This window comes from Ambystoma mexicanum, chromosome 9 (genome assembly GCF_040938575.1).
Source record: "Ambystoma mexicanum isolate Mex_15411 chromosome 9, UKY_AmexF1_1, whole genome shotgun sequence".
Classification (NCBI taxonomy): Eukaryota; Metazoa; Chordata; class Amphibia; order Caudata; family Ambystomatidae; genus Ambystoma; species Ambystoma mexicanum.
The window spans coordinates 184,828,422-184,843,979 of record NC_090931.1 but is presented as its reverse complement, the minus strand read 5'-3'; the positions used below and the strand labels follow the sequence as shown (position 1 = coordinate 184,843,979).

Here is a 15,558-nt window from a genome sequence, read left to right as displayed (position 1 = left end):
ATTCTGGGTAAAGGTATGGAGAAGAATTCCGAAAATGGCAATGGCGGTACAACTCAAAGAAGCCTGGTATAAATATCTATATGGGTGGCACTACATTCCTGCACGCCTACACACTATCTACCCGGAGGTGTCCAAGGAATGTTGCAAGAGGGTGCTGGGAAGGAGGGGATGGCTGAACATATCTGGTGGGAATGCCCTAGGATGAAGCCCTTCTGCAGGAGGGTTAATCATGCACAGGAGCAAGCAATTGGAGAGGGAGCGAGTAAAGATCCCAGATGGTTCCTGACAGGAATGTGAGATATTCGCACAGAGGGGATGAGAAAAGGCAAAAGTGATCTTGACATTAGCAGCTCTGGCCCTCATTGCACTACGATGGAAGGTCCCAACGATCCCAACAGAACAAGCTTTCATAGGAAAGATATGGGAGCTACTAGCATTGGAATGGGCCACTTACGCCATGAACCACAACCTGGTGACATTTGCTGCAAAATGGGGCGGGACGTTAACAGGGACATTTTGGGATCCAATGGTGCCCTCAAAAAAAGAAACCTCTAGATCAATTGGATGACCCACCGAAGGAATGAGTAAAACAATAAAAATGTTTTTTAAAAAAAAGTAACACTTCCCACCCTCATGCACACAGCACAACATTTAATATTCACCAAGAGTCAATTGTTCACCAGTTGCTATTTTTGAGTGCACATTGAGGCCTGCCGTTAACAAAATGAGAAGGAACTGTCGGGAGTAGTGAGCGAGTATATGTAGATGAGGAAAGGTAGCGGAGAGAAAGGACCCAAGCTGGACCTGGGAGGGTCGATCAGAGAGGAAAGAGGTCAGCTTAGCCAGGGCCTGACCGGTGATACCCAAGTTATCATGGAGACATTTGAGCAGGATACCGTGGTTGACCGTGTCAAAGGCAGAGGAGAGATCAAGCAAGATGAGGACACAGGGAGTGTTAGAATCGAGGTACCCTGCAGCACTCCACATAGGGTGGTGTGTTCTGATCTCTCCAAGTAAAGCTAAGAAGGATCATAACCATCCCTCTAACCTTGAACAGTAGTTCTTAAGGAGAAGTAAAATAATATAAAAAGAGCGAACCCAAAGGGCTCATGAACACTGCACACAGGGCTGTGTGCTGCAAAAGTTAAACACGGATGCCTTTTTAAAAAGGTATGGAGGTACGCATGCCTCCATAAGTAAAAACGCAATGAACAGGGTTCCTATGGTCTCGGCAAAAACAATGAATGAGGGTAAATTGACTCCTTATTCAGAACAAGAAAAAGGTCCAGTAGTCCAGCAAAAAGTGCTGGTGGTCTCGCAAGAGGCGATTAAGCATAAAAGGGATACATCTATATAACAAACACTGACATTTTTGCGGTCTGGCATACCAGCCTACCGTTAAGTTTTCACATTGTTAAGAAGTAGCACAGTCTAGTCTTGTGCTCAATGTAGAACAGAACACGGGCAGCACTACAGTATGGTGTTATACGCAACAAGAAGCAGTTTAATTTCCTTGCAATTTGTTCAACTGTGCAGCCTCTAAATATAAGTACTAGAGCACCTTTTATTTCCAAATTATAGATCGATTAAGAAGTTATGGTGAGTTTTAGGACTTTGGAATGCATACCTTTTCATGAACAAGCAATTCAAAGTCCAAAATATTGATGGGTCTTGCACTTCATTTTCTCAGATGCCACTTCTAAATCCAGGTGCCTCAATTTCCTTCCTTTGAACATGGGCTAAGGTTAAACCGGGTTTTACCTTGATTTGTTTTTGTCCTAAACCATTGGTAACATTTAAATTAAACTGATTTGACGTAAGATGACAACTTTTCGAACATCGCTTTTCTTTTGAAATTCAGCAAGCTTGTTGTAGGCTACGATTTTTATTTCTTTGCGTATTACTGTATTTTCGCTAGTTTGCATAATTTATATAGTTTGGTTAACTGTTGACGGCAACATTTTAATCTGTGGTTTTGAATATATGAAATTATTTATAATCATCAGCTCCGAAGACTAGGCTTTTTTCAGGTCCGGCTGTTCGTTTAAACTTCTGTTCACTACTGTGTTTACCAGGCAACCAGTGTTTGGTAGCTCTTACTACATAAGAACATTGCCAGGCAACACTTACCACAGAAGAATAGTCGCTAATTTAAGGGACAAGAGATTTATGATTTGAAAAAGTATGGTTGTTATGTTGTAAACCAAAAAGTCCCTGACAGTGTTTTCATCAATACTTTTTTTTAAATGTTGCATTACGAAAGAATTATTTACAGAATGGGAATGGTTATCAAGTGGTCTATTGCAATTGAAATATCACTTGTATTTAAAAATGTACGAATACCTGTGGTTAAAATTTATTTACCCCTTTTTTTTTATTTTAACAATATGGACAATGTTTTGAGAACTAATTCATAAGAGTAAATCAAATTTTTAAATGGTCTATGCACACGTGTGTATGTGAATTTATCCCATGAAGTCTCCTCTATTGGACCTAGTATTCTTCCCAACTGCTTCGTGGGTCATAGGGACCTTTTTGGTGTATTTTTATTAAAAAAAAATTCTACCGGGCCTGACACGATTTCTTGTACAGTCCACATACTTTTGATCTCTCGTGAGCTGACACTTGGGTTTTGCTGTGCCATGTTCACACCTATGTGCTTTTGGGTTTTGCCCTCTTTTCTCGTGGTATCCCGTGCTATTGCCATACCTGTGTATTCTCTGGTTGCTTTTGGTTCACTATTTCTGTACCTGTGAACTCCAGGGGTCGGACTATCATAGAACGGCTCCTTATCCACATTATGGAACTCGCAGGTCTGAGCTGTCTCGGTGTATTTTTTTTTTTTTAATGTTTGTTTTTGGGTAACCTGTTGCATTAACGTACAGATGGGGAGAGATGGCATGTGAGGAGGGCGGGCAGTAATCCTGTAGGAGGTGTTTAGTTATTTGCCCACCCTGTGACTGACCAAGGCCATGATAATCCCTATGGTTAATCCCATCCAGTTCCTGTCCTTCCCAAAACACCACTTCATGGACACTCTTTTTAAGCTCGCTTTAATCAAGATATTGAAAAAAACCCACTGGCAGCGACATCAAGTGCAAAGTTTTATGCAAAGCGGTCTTCTGAGAGTTCATTACTAATTACACGTGAATTCCTAAACCAATAAACCCTCCTCCATTAGATCATTTATTACTGGTGTTTAGTTTTTTAAATGCTGCCTGATATAGACCAATGAGCAACTAAAACAAGTTAAGTGGTCATATCTTGAACAACATTTTTGGTCGTGAATGGAAGTCGGGTCTTCTGGCTCCATAGTATAAAGCAGACTTTGTTAATTTGCCCGACAAAGGTCCCTGGTGCGCGCATCATAGATTGGGGGCTGCGTCCCTGATTGTCTGCCAGAGGGCAGACGCACAGCAGGGCCCATGGTGCACACTGAACTCATTCATAAATGCATGAATTGCCTGGGCTATGCACCTGCTGCTCGAGTGATCAGTGCTTGCTAACATGTGCCCTTTTCTCTTCTAGCTGCCGTGACCTACTCCCGGCCCCGATTGGCCACCTTCTGGTACTATGCCAAGGTCGAGCTGACACCACCCACTCCAGCGGAGATCCCCAAGGCGATCGACAGCATTAAAGCACTGGTGAAGTCCTTCCAAACCGGTCGCCTCTCGCAGATCACAGTGAAGGTAACTATAGGCCAGCGGACTGGAAATGAATGATTAGCAGACTGAGCCCCTCTCCACGGCAATTGGTCCATGTATATTAAAGGAAGGGGCTTAGACAATTACTTGACACGCCCTTTGTTGATAGGCTAATGTCCCAACTGTTATCCTTCTGTCCCTTTTTGGTGATGTCATATCAAAATTCTAACTTGTAACCAGACTTTATCATTTGTATAGATCATGTGTTGGGAGATTTACGTAAATGGTAATGTTGAGTTTATGGAGTTTAATTTCTTTTTTTGTATCTGTAAGGCTTACTTTTTTAAAACAAGATCACAAATAATTTGTAACCAGCTTTTTTTGTCATTACTGATTCTTAGGCCATAAGTTTGTCCTTTTTTTTACAATTGTTTACTTGAACAGCAGCCCCCCCCCCTAGCTCTTGCAATTAGGAGGTAGCTATGCCTCGGAAGCCCCTCTGGGGGAGAAGGCTGAGCTCCTTCTAACACATGTACTCCTCGCATATAAATGTTCACTTCACGCTTGTTCTTTTATATTCAGTTTTATTTTGATTTTAATGGACCATAAATTACAAAAACAATTGCTGGGCAGCAAGCTTGCCGAATATGCAGTTCATGCATTTGTAGTAGCTTTCAGCAGGGCCATTTTAAGAGCTTTTAGTGCCTGGGTTAAATGCGTGTTTCACCTTTCCCTTCTACAAACACAAAAAACGAAAGGATCCAAGAGTCTACCACTTCCCAGTCATGCCTTGCCAACGGACATTCCACTCACAGGAAATCTCTCTGATATCCTCATACAGGGAGTTCCTACAAGGTGTCAGGATAGCTCTATTATAAGCTTAAGTCTTTGCAATCAAATTGTGATTGAAGAACGTAAAGTCCCATTTTGTATCTAAGGCGGGTTAAGGTTAAGGACATGGGAAGACACAGCACTCTTTTCCACAACCGGCCTTCAAATAGGTCCTAATTAAGTTGACGAGCTCTGGGATTGAGTTCCAACCCATAAAAGATTGCTGGAATTACTTTACCCTTGTAAAATTTGAACACGGTATTAATAAAAATCGAAAAGGAAAAAGCAGTTTTTTTTTTATTAGGTTACAAATTGTGTAATCTTGCTCTCTAGTTATTTCTTTTAGCGCCTTGGATGGTCTCAAATTAAATCCATTATATTTTACTTTCACCCATATGTAGTTTGCTTGTTCATACTCCATGTGATTGTTTACGAGTTGCTTGTGATTCAAATATCCTAATTTGATTTACTAGGATTTATCCCCATTTGTCAGCATATTGTTGCATTGCCTTTAATAGATGTTGCAGGCTGATAGGGGTGTGATATGTCGGCGTAGGCTAAAGTGTACAGGACTTATTCCTATTTTGGGACAAGCAAGTGTATGTGACAACAAGAAATTTGCAAGGTAGGAGTTAAAAAGCAAAGCAGCTAGGAGGCTATCCCTGCCTCACTCATTTAGCGGTAGGTATAACTGGAGAAAGATCTGTGTAAGTCAACCCTTACCTGGATTGCTGTGTGTTGGAGGGCTACGAGAATAGCGAGCAAGCCGTCCGGGATGCCCCATGACTTCAGTTTACCCCAGAATTTGGTTCTATTGATTAGGTCAAAGGCTTGTGTTAAGTCAATGAGTGCTGTGTAAGCAGGTTTCGATTTAATGACTGAACTTTTTAATGATGTTGAGGATTAGGCCATTAAGTATGGTCAAGAGGCCCTAATGGAAAGAAGTTTGTTTGGTAAGAATACATTTGCTGTCAGCCCATAATAAGAGATGTTTTAACACTAGACCTGCAAAGATGTTGCTATCTCTAAGAGCTATAGGGAATAGTTTATGACCCCATAAACTATTCCCTATCACCTTTTTTGTATATGGGAATGATTAGCGCAGTTCCACGAATCTGGCAAGGATGCAGTATGCAGAATGTTTTCAAATGGACCATACACTATCTTAGACCAAGTGATTGGATCTGATTTTAAGATTGTATTTGTGAACCCATTATACCCCGAGACTCAAGATCTAAAGGATTTTATGATGAGGCGCTCTTCAATCGAGCATGTTAGGGACCACTTAGTTTGTTTCATGCAATCTATAAAGCTTGGATTTATCTTAATGGGGGTTTCTCTGAGAAACTCTAACCATACATTGGCAGATATATTGCAGTTTGTAGGTTATTTTGGGTTGTAGTTTGGCCATTAACTATCAACTAAAAATTCCTAGCTTGGGTTGGGAATAAAGCTTGGAGCATGGCTTGCCAGTCTTTAATGTTATGAGTCATCCTGTGTGTTCGGGACCAATGACAGTACCTATTGGGTAGCGCTTTCCTTTCCTTCGATGTTTTTTCCAAGGTGTTTTTTTCTGAATCAAAGCTATGATTAGACATACCTTTTGTTTTTTGACTTGGGGCGGATCTAGGTCCCATAGGAATTCAACATGGCACTTGAGTGCAAAGATTTGTTTTATTTCTGCAGTCCGCCTGTTTCTTATTTAGCTTGCTTTGCGAAGCTTACTACACAATTAGCTTGTGTAGATACCTGAAGGTTGTTGGGCTATCAATTTTTGGTATGAGCAATTAAGAAGCTAGCCTGCAGGGGGAGATGGTCACTGTTTTTCAACTGTCACTCTAAACTGTGTACAGTAATCGAACAACTCCTTAGACACCATTATATAATCAGTTGTCGAACAAGTCTTTCCATTTTTTCATGTCTAAGCATGTTTCAAATCATTACAATGTTGCCATTGAGAATTGTTTCCAGTCAATTAATAGATTTTCCAACAGTTCACCATTATCGCTGTTGGGACCAGGCTTTGATGTTTGTCTAATTTTTAGGCAGAAGGCGTTGAAGTCTCCACCGATGATGATAAGGTCTTAACTGAATGCAATGTTTATCTCAGTAAGAATGGTAGATCTTCAATGAAAATCAAGATGTCTTTGGATATTGGATTTCTGTAAACGTTAAAATCAAACCCCTAGATGTTTTACGCTTGAGGATGCATTTGATGACAAGGATTCCTTGGATATCGGGCAGCTGATGTTGTGAGAGATGGTATTTCTGATGGCTATCGGGCCGTCTGAGGATCTGCCGCCTTTGGGACAAGTGGCAAGTTGTTTTACAATTGTCAATCCATCCACATGTATTTTTTGCCTCGGCCATGTTGCTTGAAAGATTAGATCATAGTTGTTGAAAATTAAGTTGTGTATCTTAGTCTTTGTCTAGTGCTGGACCTCTTGAATTCCAGCTAAGTATCTGCAGATCTCTCCTCTCCTAGAGTAAGTTCAGTGACATTCAATCTATTCAGCACTTCAGACAAATTTTCAGGAAGCAGGATCATGAGTTTGGATTTTACTTTGGGCGAAGTTTCTCTGCTGATATTCTTTGAGATGGTGTGTGAAGTATTTACAGGTTCAATTCGAGTAGAAGCTGTTATGATTATTTGTCAATGTTATGTCCTGGTTATTTACCATGTCGGACTTTACCGAGCGTAGGCTGTTAAATACTTCAATTCCCATATGCTCTAATTCTTCAGTGCATGTTAATAGAGCGCTCATCCCTTTGTTTAAGTTAATTTCGACCACCGATGTACATTTATCGTGGGGAAATGATATACGCTCTATCATTGCTTGAGAATAGATATAGATCTGGGACTTGTTTGGTATATGACCAAAGACCAAAGATTACTGCGATTCAATGCTTCCCTTTTTTTTTAACATTTCTTTTTTTTTTTTTTTGGTTCAATTTTCTTAACCACAATTTCGGGGCCGAAATGGCTAGTTTATTACTGTTACTCATGCAAGTTTGACTTCCGTTTGAACTTTGTTTATTTGTGGTTGGTCAATCGATACCAATGGGACTTGTGTAGATTGCAGTGGAGCATTATTACTTTCGGTGGAGCATTAATACTTTCAACCAATTCCTTTGCCTCTATATGGTTTTTCTTGCAAAAAATTGGGGCCAGGCGTAGAGGTTTTGTCAACTTTAGATTCAATCGTGAGCTCTTCGGTCTGGCAACCAGTACTGACTGGTTTTTATTTTGATCTTCAAGTTGAACAGGTGGCTTGCTCACTGGAAATGTATGAGTCGCCATGTATTAGTTTTCATTTTTTTGCGGATTTTGAAAGTAAGGTCTCAGTTAAATTTTTACTTCTTTGCTTTTGATTTCTCAGACTCAGTGCACTTATTCAAAGCTTTAACCCTTTAAGTGCCAAGGATGAGTATACTCGTCCTTTTTACATAGACTTCAATAATAGCCTGGCACTTAAAGACATTTTTCTTACTGGCCTTCCTTCCATTTCTCTCATTTTTTTTCTAGAGAATCTAGGGTGGTCTTGGTGTTCTGTGATGTGGGTATTTTTCTTACTTTGCGCTTTTTTTTTTTTTTTTTTTGGTAGTTGAGAAGCATTCAATGGCCTCGTAAATTTGCCGGTCCGGGAGCTACGTTAACGGTAAGCATGGCCGGTACCATAGTTCCCAGACCGGGAAACTTTGGGATGTGCTTGCGGGTGCCTTTCTGCCCGCCAGGTCGGACCTGGCAGGCAGAAAAGCACCCGCAAGCACAGCATGTCGGATGCAGTGTTATACTGTGCCGGTGCATACGACCTCCACCCTCCCCATTCAGCCCTATGGGGCCGAATGGGGAGCATCTTTTTTCTGGCGCCCGCAAATGTGCATTACCGGGTCCAACAGGGACCCGTTAATTGCACATTCGCAGGTGTCGTGGGGGGGGGGGGTGACACAGGTGGCAGCCCTGCCTGTACTACCGCCGATGTCATAATGAGGCCAATGTATCCTTCATCTTTATTGTTATCCAGTAGCTTCTTCTTTTTTCTCAATTGGTTAGATTTTGTAATTTCGTAAACAGTTATTGGGGGCAGGATCTTGCCTTATCGGAGTATGTACATTGATTACTTTTTCTTTTGGCACATCTGTTTGTTCTAGTTCTTGGTAGTCCACCAATTGAGCTAGCCTCATGAACTCCACGCTGATGTAGATAACTGAGTGCCATCTCCGTAGAACAGTTTGCCACTGTTCGGGACTACAGTTTTCTCGTTGAATGGATTTTTTTAGTTCAATCGATGATCTTTCCACATATGTTCACTATAGTCTCTGAGAATCTGTTTTTAGATCTTTCAAAATTGATGTGTTCTTTGCCCATAGATTGGTGTCAATACGATTTTTTTTAATTGTGCGTTTCTTGCCGTACTTAAACCTACAAGAGGCTTCACAAAAACCCACTTTGCTTGACCGTTCCATAAGAACACCAGAGTATGTGTGGACTTATTTTTTTTCAGGGAGTCAAACACATTTACAAGAGAATTGAGTACAAAAGTCAATGTTGACAGTGTAGATTGTTACAATCTTTCGTTTTCTGTAATGCATTTTTGATGAGGGCCATTACAATGTTAGATTTTTGGGCTTCCTCTGAAGTTTGTATAAATATTGGGGGTACAGGGGTCTTCGGTGTGGATGAGGTGGGATTACTTTCTACAGTGTAATGTCAAGTGCTCACAAGGATCTGCCTATTTCTATAAAGATCTCCTCATCAGCAACAGTTTGAATAAGCGAAATAGTTGTTGGTCCTTCATTGTCAAAGCATTGGGCTGTGGGTCCAGACACACCCATTGAATTGTCTATGGTGTCTAAGCTCTTGGTGGTTCCTGCAAGATTAGATATTGTCTTTTTTTTATTGTAGTCGAGATGGTATATTGTAAGTTCTGGACAGCAATTTCTTAAATCTGTTATCTAGGAGCAGGAGAAATTTCCAATTGCAGAGTCACTGTTGGCCCCATTTGCAATATTTTCAGATGAGGAAAAAGTAGAATGGTTTGACACTTATTTATTGGGGCCGAAGAGGAGGGAATTTTAGATGCATTGTTTTGTACAATATGCAAATCATAGGGCATTTCCATTTTAGGAGCTCTTAGGTCGTCTTTCGTGAGTACTTCTCAATTTATACATGATAGGATTGAAAGTTGAGAAGGATCAGGAGGATGGATGGTAAGTTATAGGTGGGGGTGTTGTGCTCCTTGTCAGTTAGAAGTTTCCCAATAGAAAAGATGGTCCTGTATGAACGTTTGCTTCTACGATTGGAGAGGATGAGGTGGAGTCTTACTGGGCTTCTGAGTTGCTCCGATCGGATTTCGGTTCCATTAGACTGTTATAACTTTGTTATTTCGACGGAGTACTGCGCAATACACTGGGCAGCGCACAGGCTAGAACTCACTAAACGCTGGGGACACAGTCAAGATCAGCCCTCCGGCAGGTCCATGAACGTAGCTATCTCTTGCAGAAAAAAGAATAAACTTCACACAAAGATCAGTACCATACTTCTCAGTAGTGTTTACACATTAAAATAAAGGCAAAGTTCAACACTGATGAGATCAGTATTGGGAGGATAGGTCTGGGGCAACGTGCTCGCCTTGGAAGCAAGACGACACGGAGCACCACAGGTTCGTTTCCCCGGGTCCATGCTTAGAAACCTCAGGTTATTTATATAACGCGCGCTTAATACCCAATCGTATCATACCATATCAAAATGATCATGGTTGTTCAAGATGGAGTGCATGGTTCCATCTTTGAACGCATGCGATGAATATACAGTGCTGATTCTTTATATGAACGGTGGAACCAGCAGTCTTTGTTGCTGTTGTGTCGCGATCAAAGGCTTGCTTCTGGTGTTCTGGGCAGAGTGGATATCGGTACTGACGGTTGAACAGAGCTTGTCATGCATGGCTGTCAATGTAAATAGAACATCGGGGGTGGCATCATTTGAAAGTAGAATGGGGCCCACAGTTTCATCTGAGTATTTGAGATCTATGGGAAGACTTCCATCCATACATAGCCTCAAATGGAGTGCACTTGGTTGAGGCATGCACACGTGTCGCAAACCGAACATTGGGGATAAACTGGTCCCAGTTGTTTCCTTGGTCACTGACCACCTTACTAAGAGATTCTTTGAGTGTTCGATTGCCACGATCCCGTTGGCCATTCGTTTGTGGGAGGATGGCAGATGAAATGCAGTGATCCGTTTTGAAAATGCTCCATCAGGTTGTCGCTTTAGAGTTCAGAAACTCGCGTCCTTGGTCGCTAATCGTTGCCAATACAGCCAAGGCGGCAAATGACGAGTACAAAAACTTTGCTACTGACTTGGCACTCTTGTCTGGAACAGATGTTGCTTCTGTCCACTGGGAGAAGTGATCAGTGGCAGCAACTATATATTTATTGCTGTTTGTTTCCTGACTAGGCTCCGTACTTTTCCAGGCACTGATATACCTGTTGAGTGGTGGAGCCTCTTTGCTGATTTTGGGATTTGACAAAACATTTTTCAGTCTTTGACATGTTGGTGAATGTGGTTATTCATTCCGTTCCAGTAATAACGGTCAGATTTTGGCCAACGCCTTATCTCTGCCAAAATGACCACCTGAAATTAAGTTATTACATGCCCTCAAGATAGTTGGCAGTCTGCTTTTTGTGAGAACTTCCTTCTCTCAATGTTAAATCCCTCCCTCTGCTTCATACGGCTTAGCTGTTTGTCTGAGCTGAGACTTGGCAGTCGCATGTTTCTTTGCAGGTAGATAGTAAATGCACTGGGGGTACTTTTGTTGTGTTGCAGTGTGGAATTTGACATGCAGGTCATAGTTGTCTTCCATGGTTGAACTTAACTTTAAATAATTAAGAAAAATAATGAATTTAATTTACAAGTGGGTGTAATGAGACCCTCTTAACATCTTTGTAATGCATAAATTGTTATACTGTATACATATGGTGTTCACATACTCGTAGCTAAGTTAACCTCCAATAAAGGAAAGGGGAAACGTCTGTAAACTCTTAAATTACCTTTTATAAAACTCCATTTACGATTCTGTGACTACCGATAACACTTCAATTTAACTGCACGTGTATTCGACTTCACTGAAACTTAACTTCTTTGTCGGATATCGGCAGAAGTTTGTTGTCTGCCTGGAGGGGTATGGTCTGGCACGGCCCAGTCTATTTTAATCCCCCGGGTATACTTTGGAGTAGAACACTTTACCCGGGTACATTATGGCATAGGTTGCATTCTACCTGGTTATATTATGGTCTAGGCTATATTATACCAAGTATATTGTGGCCTAGGCTACATTATACCCGGGTAAATTATGGCAGGGGTTCAGATGGGACATATTCTGGCCTGGAGGGGTATGGTCTGGCCCAATCTATTTTAAACGGCTGGGTGTAGTTTGGACTAGGACACTGTATCCCCTTGTGTATACTCTGGCCTGTGCCGAAGTATTCCCGGGTTTAATCTGGCCAGGGGTTATTTTGGCCTGTTACACCGGGACTGCACCAAGTTTTCCACTTACTGTACAGCAAGGTGTGATTATGTGTGAATGTTTAAGTTTCAAGAATTAAAGTTCCGTTTTGTACACCAGAATTGGAAAGTACACATCACATGATGAAGCAAAGTGATAAGTTATTGCAACATTTTGTGCAAAGGGTGCATGATTGTGGCTGTATTTTCTCTATATAAATGGATGTGTTCTAGTACCAGAATCCTAAATTATGATAGTCTAAGCAAACCACCTGGGTTTTACTATAGTAAATGAACAACAACCAAAGAAACGTAGTTAGTTCTTGCTTGACAAGAGTTGCAGATTGCTATTCATGATGTGAATAACCTAATCTCTAGAAAAACACACTCTTTTGTGTCCAAGCACACCAGATTATAGCAATTCTTGGTTGTCTTTCCTGTCTATGGCCTCTTATGCAATTAAATTAATGTCCATGAAAACAGAGCAAGCAATGGACTAATAAAAGAGCAGGAAGTGACTACCAACTCCTTCTGTTCTTTATTCGGGTATACATGCATTTCCGTGCTGGATGGTTCTGGTCGTGTTTAATTTATTTTGTCAACCTTTGTTTGGAGGGACAGAGCCAGTCTCTTGTGACTCAACTGTCGGCCTTTTGTGTATCAGTTGTTGCAACAGAATTTCACCCAACCCCATTTAATTCCAGCCCGAAAATCCCCTTTGTTTTCTCAAGGAAGGCTTGTCACCTTCCCGGGAGGATGGGATATAACCTAGGGCGTTGGCAGGCAACCAGTATTTCAAAGGGATTGGAGAAGCCCAGGTAGAGTAGTTGCATCCAAGAGGGATTCTGCGATCTTTGGTTTTCCTGTGCTCCCTTCCCACTTCTGCAGAAAAAGCACTCTGGACTGACCTGGGCCAGTTTGCTTTGGAACATTGAGCATATAAAGGGGCGAGCCCACCCCCCCTAGTTGAATCATCTTTGGACATCAGGTTTCACTTGGAGGTATGGTCTACAGAAAGTCCTCTGCCATAGATGTAAAGATAGAGATTCCTAAGAGGCAGCCAAGTCCCTCCCTTGCTCAGCGCAGATGACCATTTGAGGTGACGTGCTGCTGGAACAAGGCCTGCCTGCTGACACCGGTACCCAGGACTCGGAAGCCCTGCAAATGCTCGCTAGCGACCTTCCTGGCTGGGACAAGCAGAATAAGAACTAATACTCCTTATCCTTTGAGACTCTGGACCTTTCAGCAACCTAGGGACAAACATCGCTGGGGTCTGGTTCCTGCCTCAGACTGCTTGTGAGCTGTGCTGACCCAGTCATCACCTGCGTGTCTCAAGCCTTTCTATGCCAAGTGCTGTTACTGCTCGTTTAACAGCACCAGGTGTTGGACCAAGTTGACCTGCTCACCAACCTGGTGCGGAATTGCTGCATCAGAAAGCTCATACTGCCAGTTGTGGTTGAGACCAAAAAACACCACATAATTTTATCTGTAGTGGTTCTGTCCTCCTGGTCTGGTTTTAAGGATCCTAGTGACATTTAAGACCACCCTCTTTGTATTTTTGTAAAATACATGTACTTTGATCTTGAACATTGCTGCAGACACTATTGGCTGTATTCAGACCCAGGTACCCCTCTTTATTCCAAAGTCTGCAGTCGGTTTTGTTCTTTTTATAGGTGTGGGTTATTTTTTTGTAGTATTTATATTTTCAGCTTAATTACATTCTTTTTTTTTAAATCAAATTAAAAATGTCCTTTTTATTTTGGTATCGTAGTACTTTTGTTTGGATGCTTCTTGCTAGGTTGCATTATCCAGAGGCATATAACCTGCCTGCGGCCCACGTTGCACAAGAGGCGACAGTGGTACAGGATCACTGCTGGTTTAGGAGTGTTGCCCACTATTCATCCCGGTTTTCCTCCAGACTAGTACTTTCTTCACAAGCACAATGATGGGTGCCAATGAATATTCATAACACCCCATGCCCAATCCCACCACTCCCCTAATTTTCTTCAAATGCGACTTCTAAACTGAAGTAGAATTGCAAATCCGAGATAACCGGTCCGATAGCACAGAGTAGAGCGCTCGCTTTGACATCTGTGCAGAGCCTGCTGACGCAGGTTCAAATCCCGACTGGGCCAAACTCAGCCTTTCATCCTTCCGAGATCGATAAATGAGCACCACACACCGTCGGTAATAATAATAAGCAGCGCTCAGATACCCGAGGGGTCGTTGTGCTATATAAATGCCAAATTATTTATTTATTTATTATTATAAACTGACAGACAAAACGAACACTTGCCTACCTGCCAATCTACCCACAGCCCCTAACCAGGGTCTGGCTTTTCTGTTGGTGTTTAGGCCATCTGCAGCAACCTGATTCACTGTTGGATGCTCCATCAATGCTTTCTCCATTTTAACCACTGGTCCTTTCTCTTGCAGGAAGCCATGAGGAACGGTTTGGTCGCCACAGAGGTGCTGATGTGGTTTTACATTGGGGAGATCATTGGCAAAGGAAGTCTAATTGGATACAACGTTTGATAACCATCCTCGTACCCTTAAATCTCACCTTTGTTATTCATAGAAGCTGCAGTATGAAGCAATCTCTAATGTAACATGCCAGTTCCTGTAACACAATAAAAAACATTCTTAAAACCCTTGGAGAAGCAGCTGTTTTATGTTTAGTCAAAAACGGTGGAGGTTAACTGTTGCTCACTTATACCTCCACATGTTCGCTTGCTCGCAATCCTGCAGCACGGTCTACCTGATCTTCTCCTGGGGTATTCTTGCACTCAAGCCCACATCTTTACTGAGATGAGAGTTGCGTTTGTCCGCTTTTGTTGCTTGCTTTAAAGGGAAACTTTAGGCAGATGCACCAATTGCTGCCACTGAAGAGGTTCATTTGACCCAAATGTAACTTGCACAACTCTATGATCTGTCCAGTATTTAATAATAAACCTCACCCTGGGGTCGGTAATATCAAACCGTTATTGAAACGGGTCAAGAGTTGCTGCCCCTATAGCAGTCCTGGCCAGCTGCTTTGTGGATCTCCATTTCCATCGTCTTCTGGCTGAAGAGCTCTTCCACACACGTCCCTGCCTCCCACTAAACTCCCCATGCCCTCCAGTGTCTCAGATTATGCAAATGTGTATAATTTATAGAGTACTCCTTGATAGTTTGCACTGCTAGGCTTTTTTTGTTTTTTGGTTCCTGGTCCGTGTTCCATTCTATGTACACATCCCTAAACTAGCTCTTCACTAGTTCTCATCTTTGTACTATTGTGTAGTCGCCCTTCTCAGGAATGCTGCTGCCATATAAGTGTTGCATGTAATTTGTGATAGAAATAAAAATGCAAAATACAAGTACCCTTATGGTCCAGTGGTTAAGCAGGAAACAAAGGTGTTTTAAGCCCTAACGTGTATTGTTTGACAAACGAGGTAAAGCTACGGAGAAAGCTTTCTGGGAAGAGTTGGATTTTAATACTTTGGGTATATTTAAGAGAAAAACATGTGAATCTAAAACCTCCAAAAATAACCAATGTATCAGCTAAATGAGGTAGTTGATGCAAAACCATAGCTTTGTAGT

General features: G+C 41.8%; 1 protein-coding gene across 1 annotated transcript in view; it reads left to right on the top strand.

Moving 5' to 3' along the window:
- The window catches only part of ATP5MG (ATP synthase membrane subunit g), a 31,863-nt gene extending 17,235 nt beyond the window's left edge, over positions 1 to 14,628 (top strand). The window contains exons 2-3 of the mRNA XM_069614438.1: positions 3,529 to 3,689; positions 14,416 to 14,628. Of these exons, the coding sequence (XP_069470539.1) occupies positions 3,529 to 3,689; positions 14,416 to 14,514 (260 nt within the window). The 3' untranslated portion in view covers positions 14,515 to 14,628. The remainder of the gene's footprint in view (positions 1 to 3,528; positions 3,690 to 14,415) is intronic.
- Positions 14,629 to 15,558: the final 930 nt, after the last annotated feature.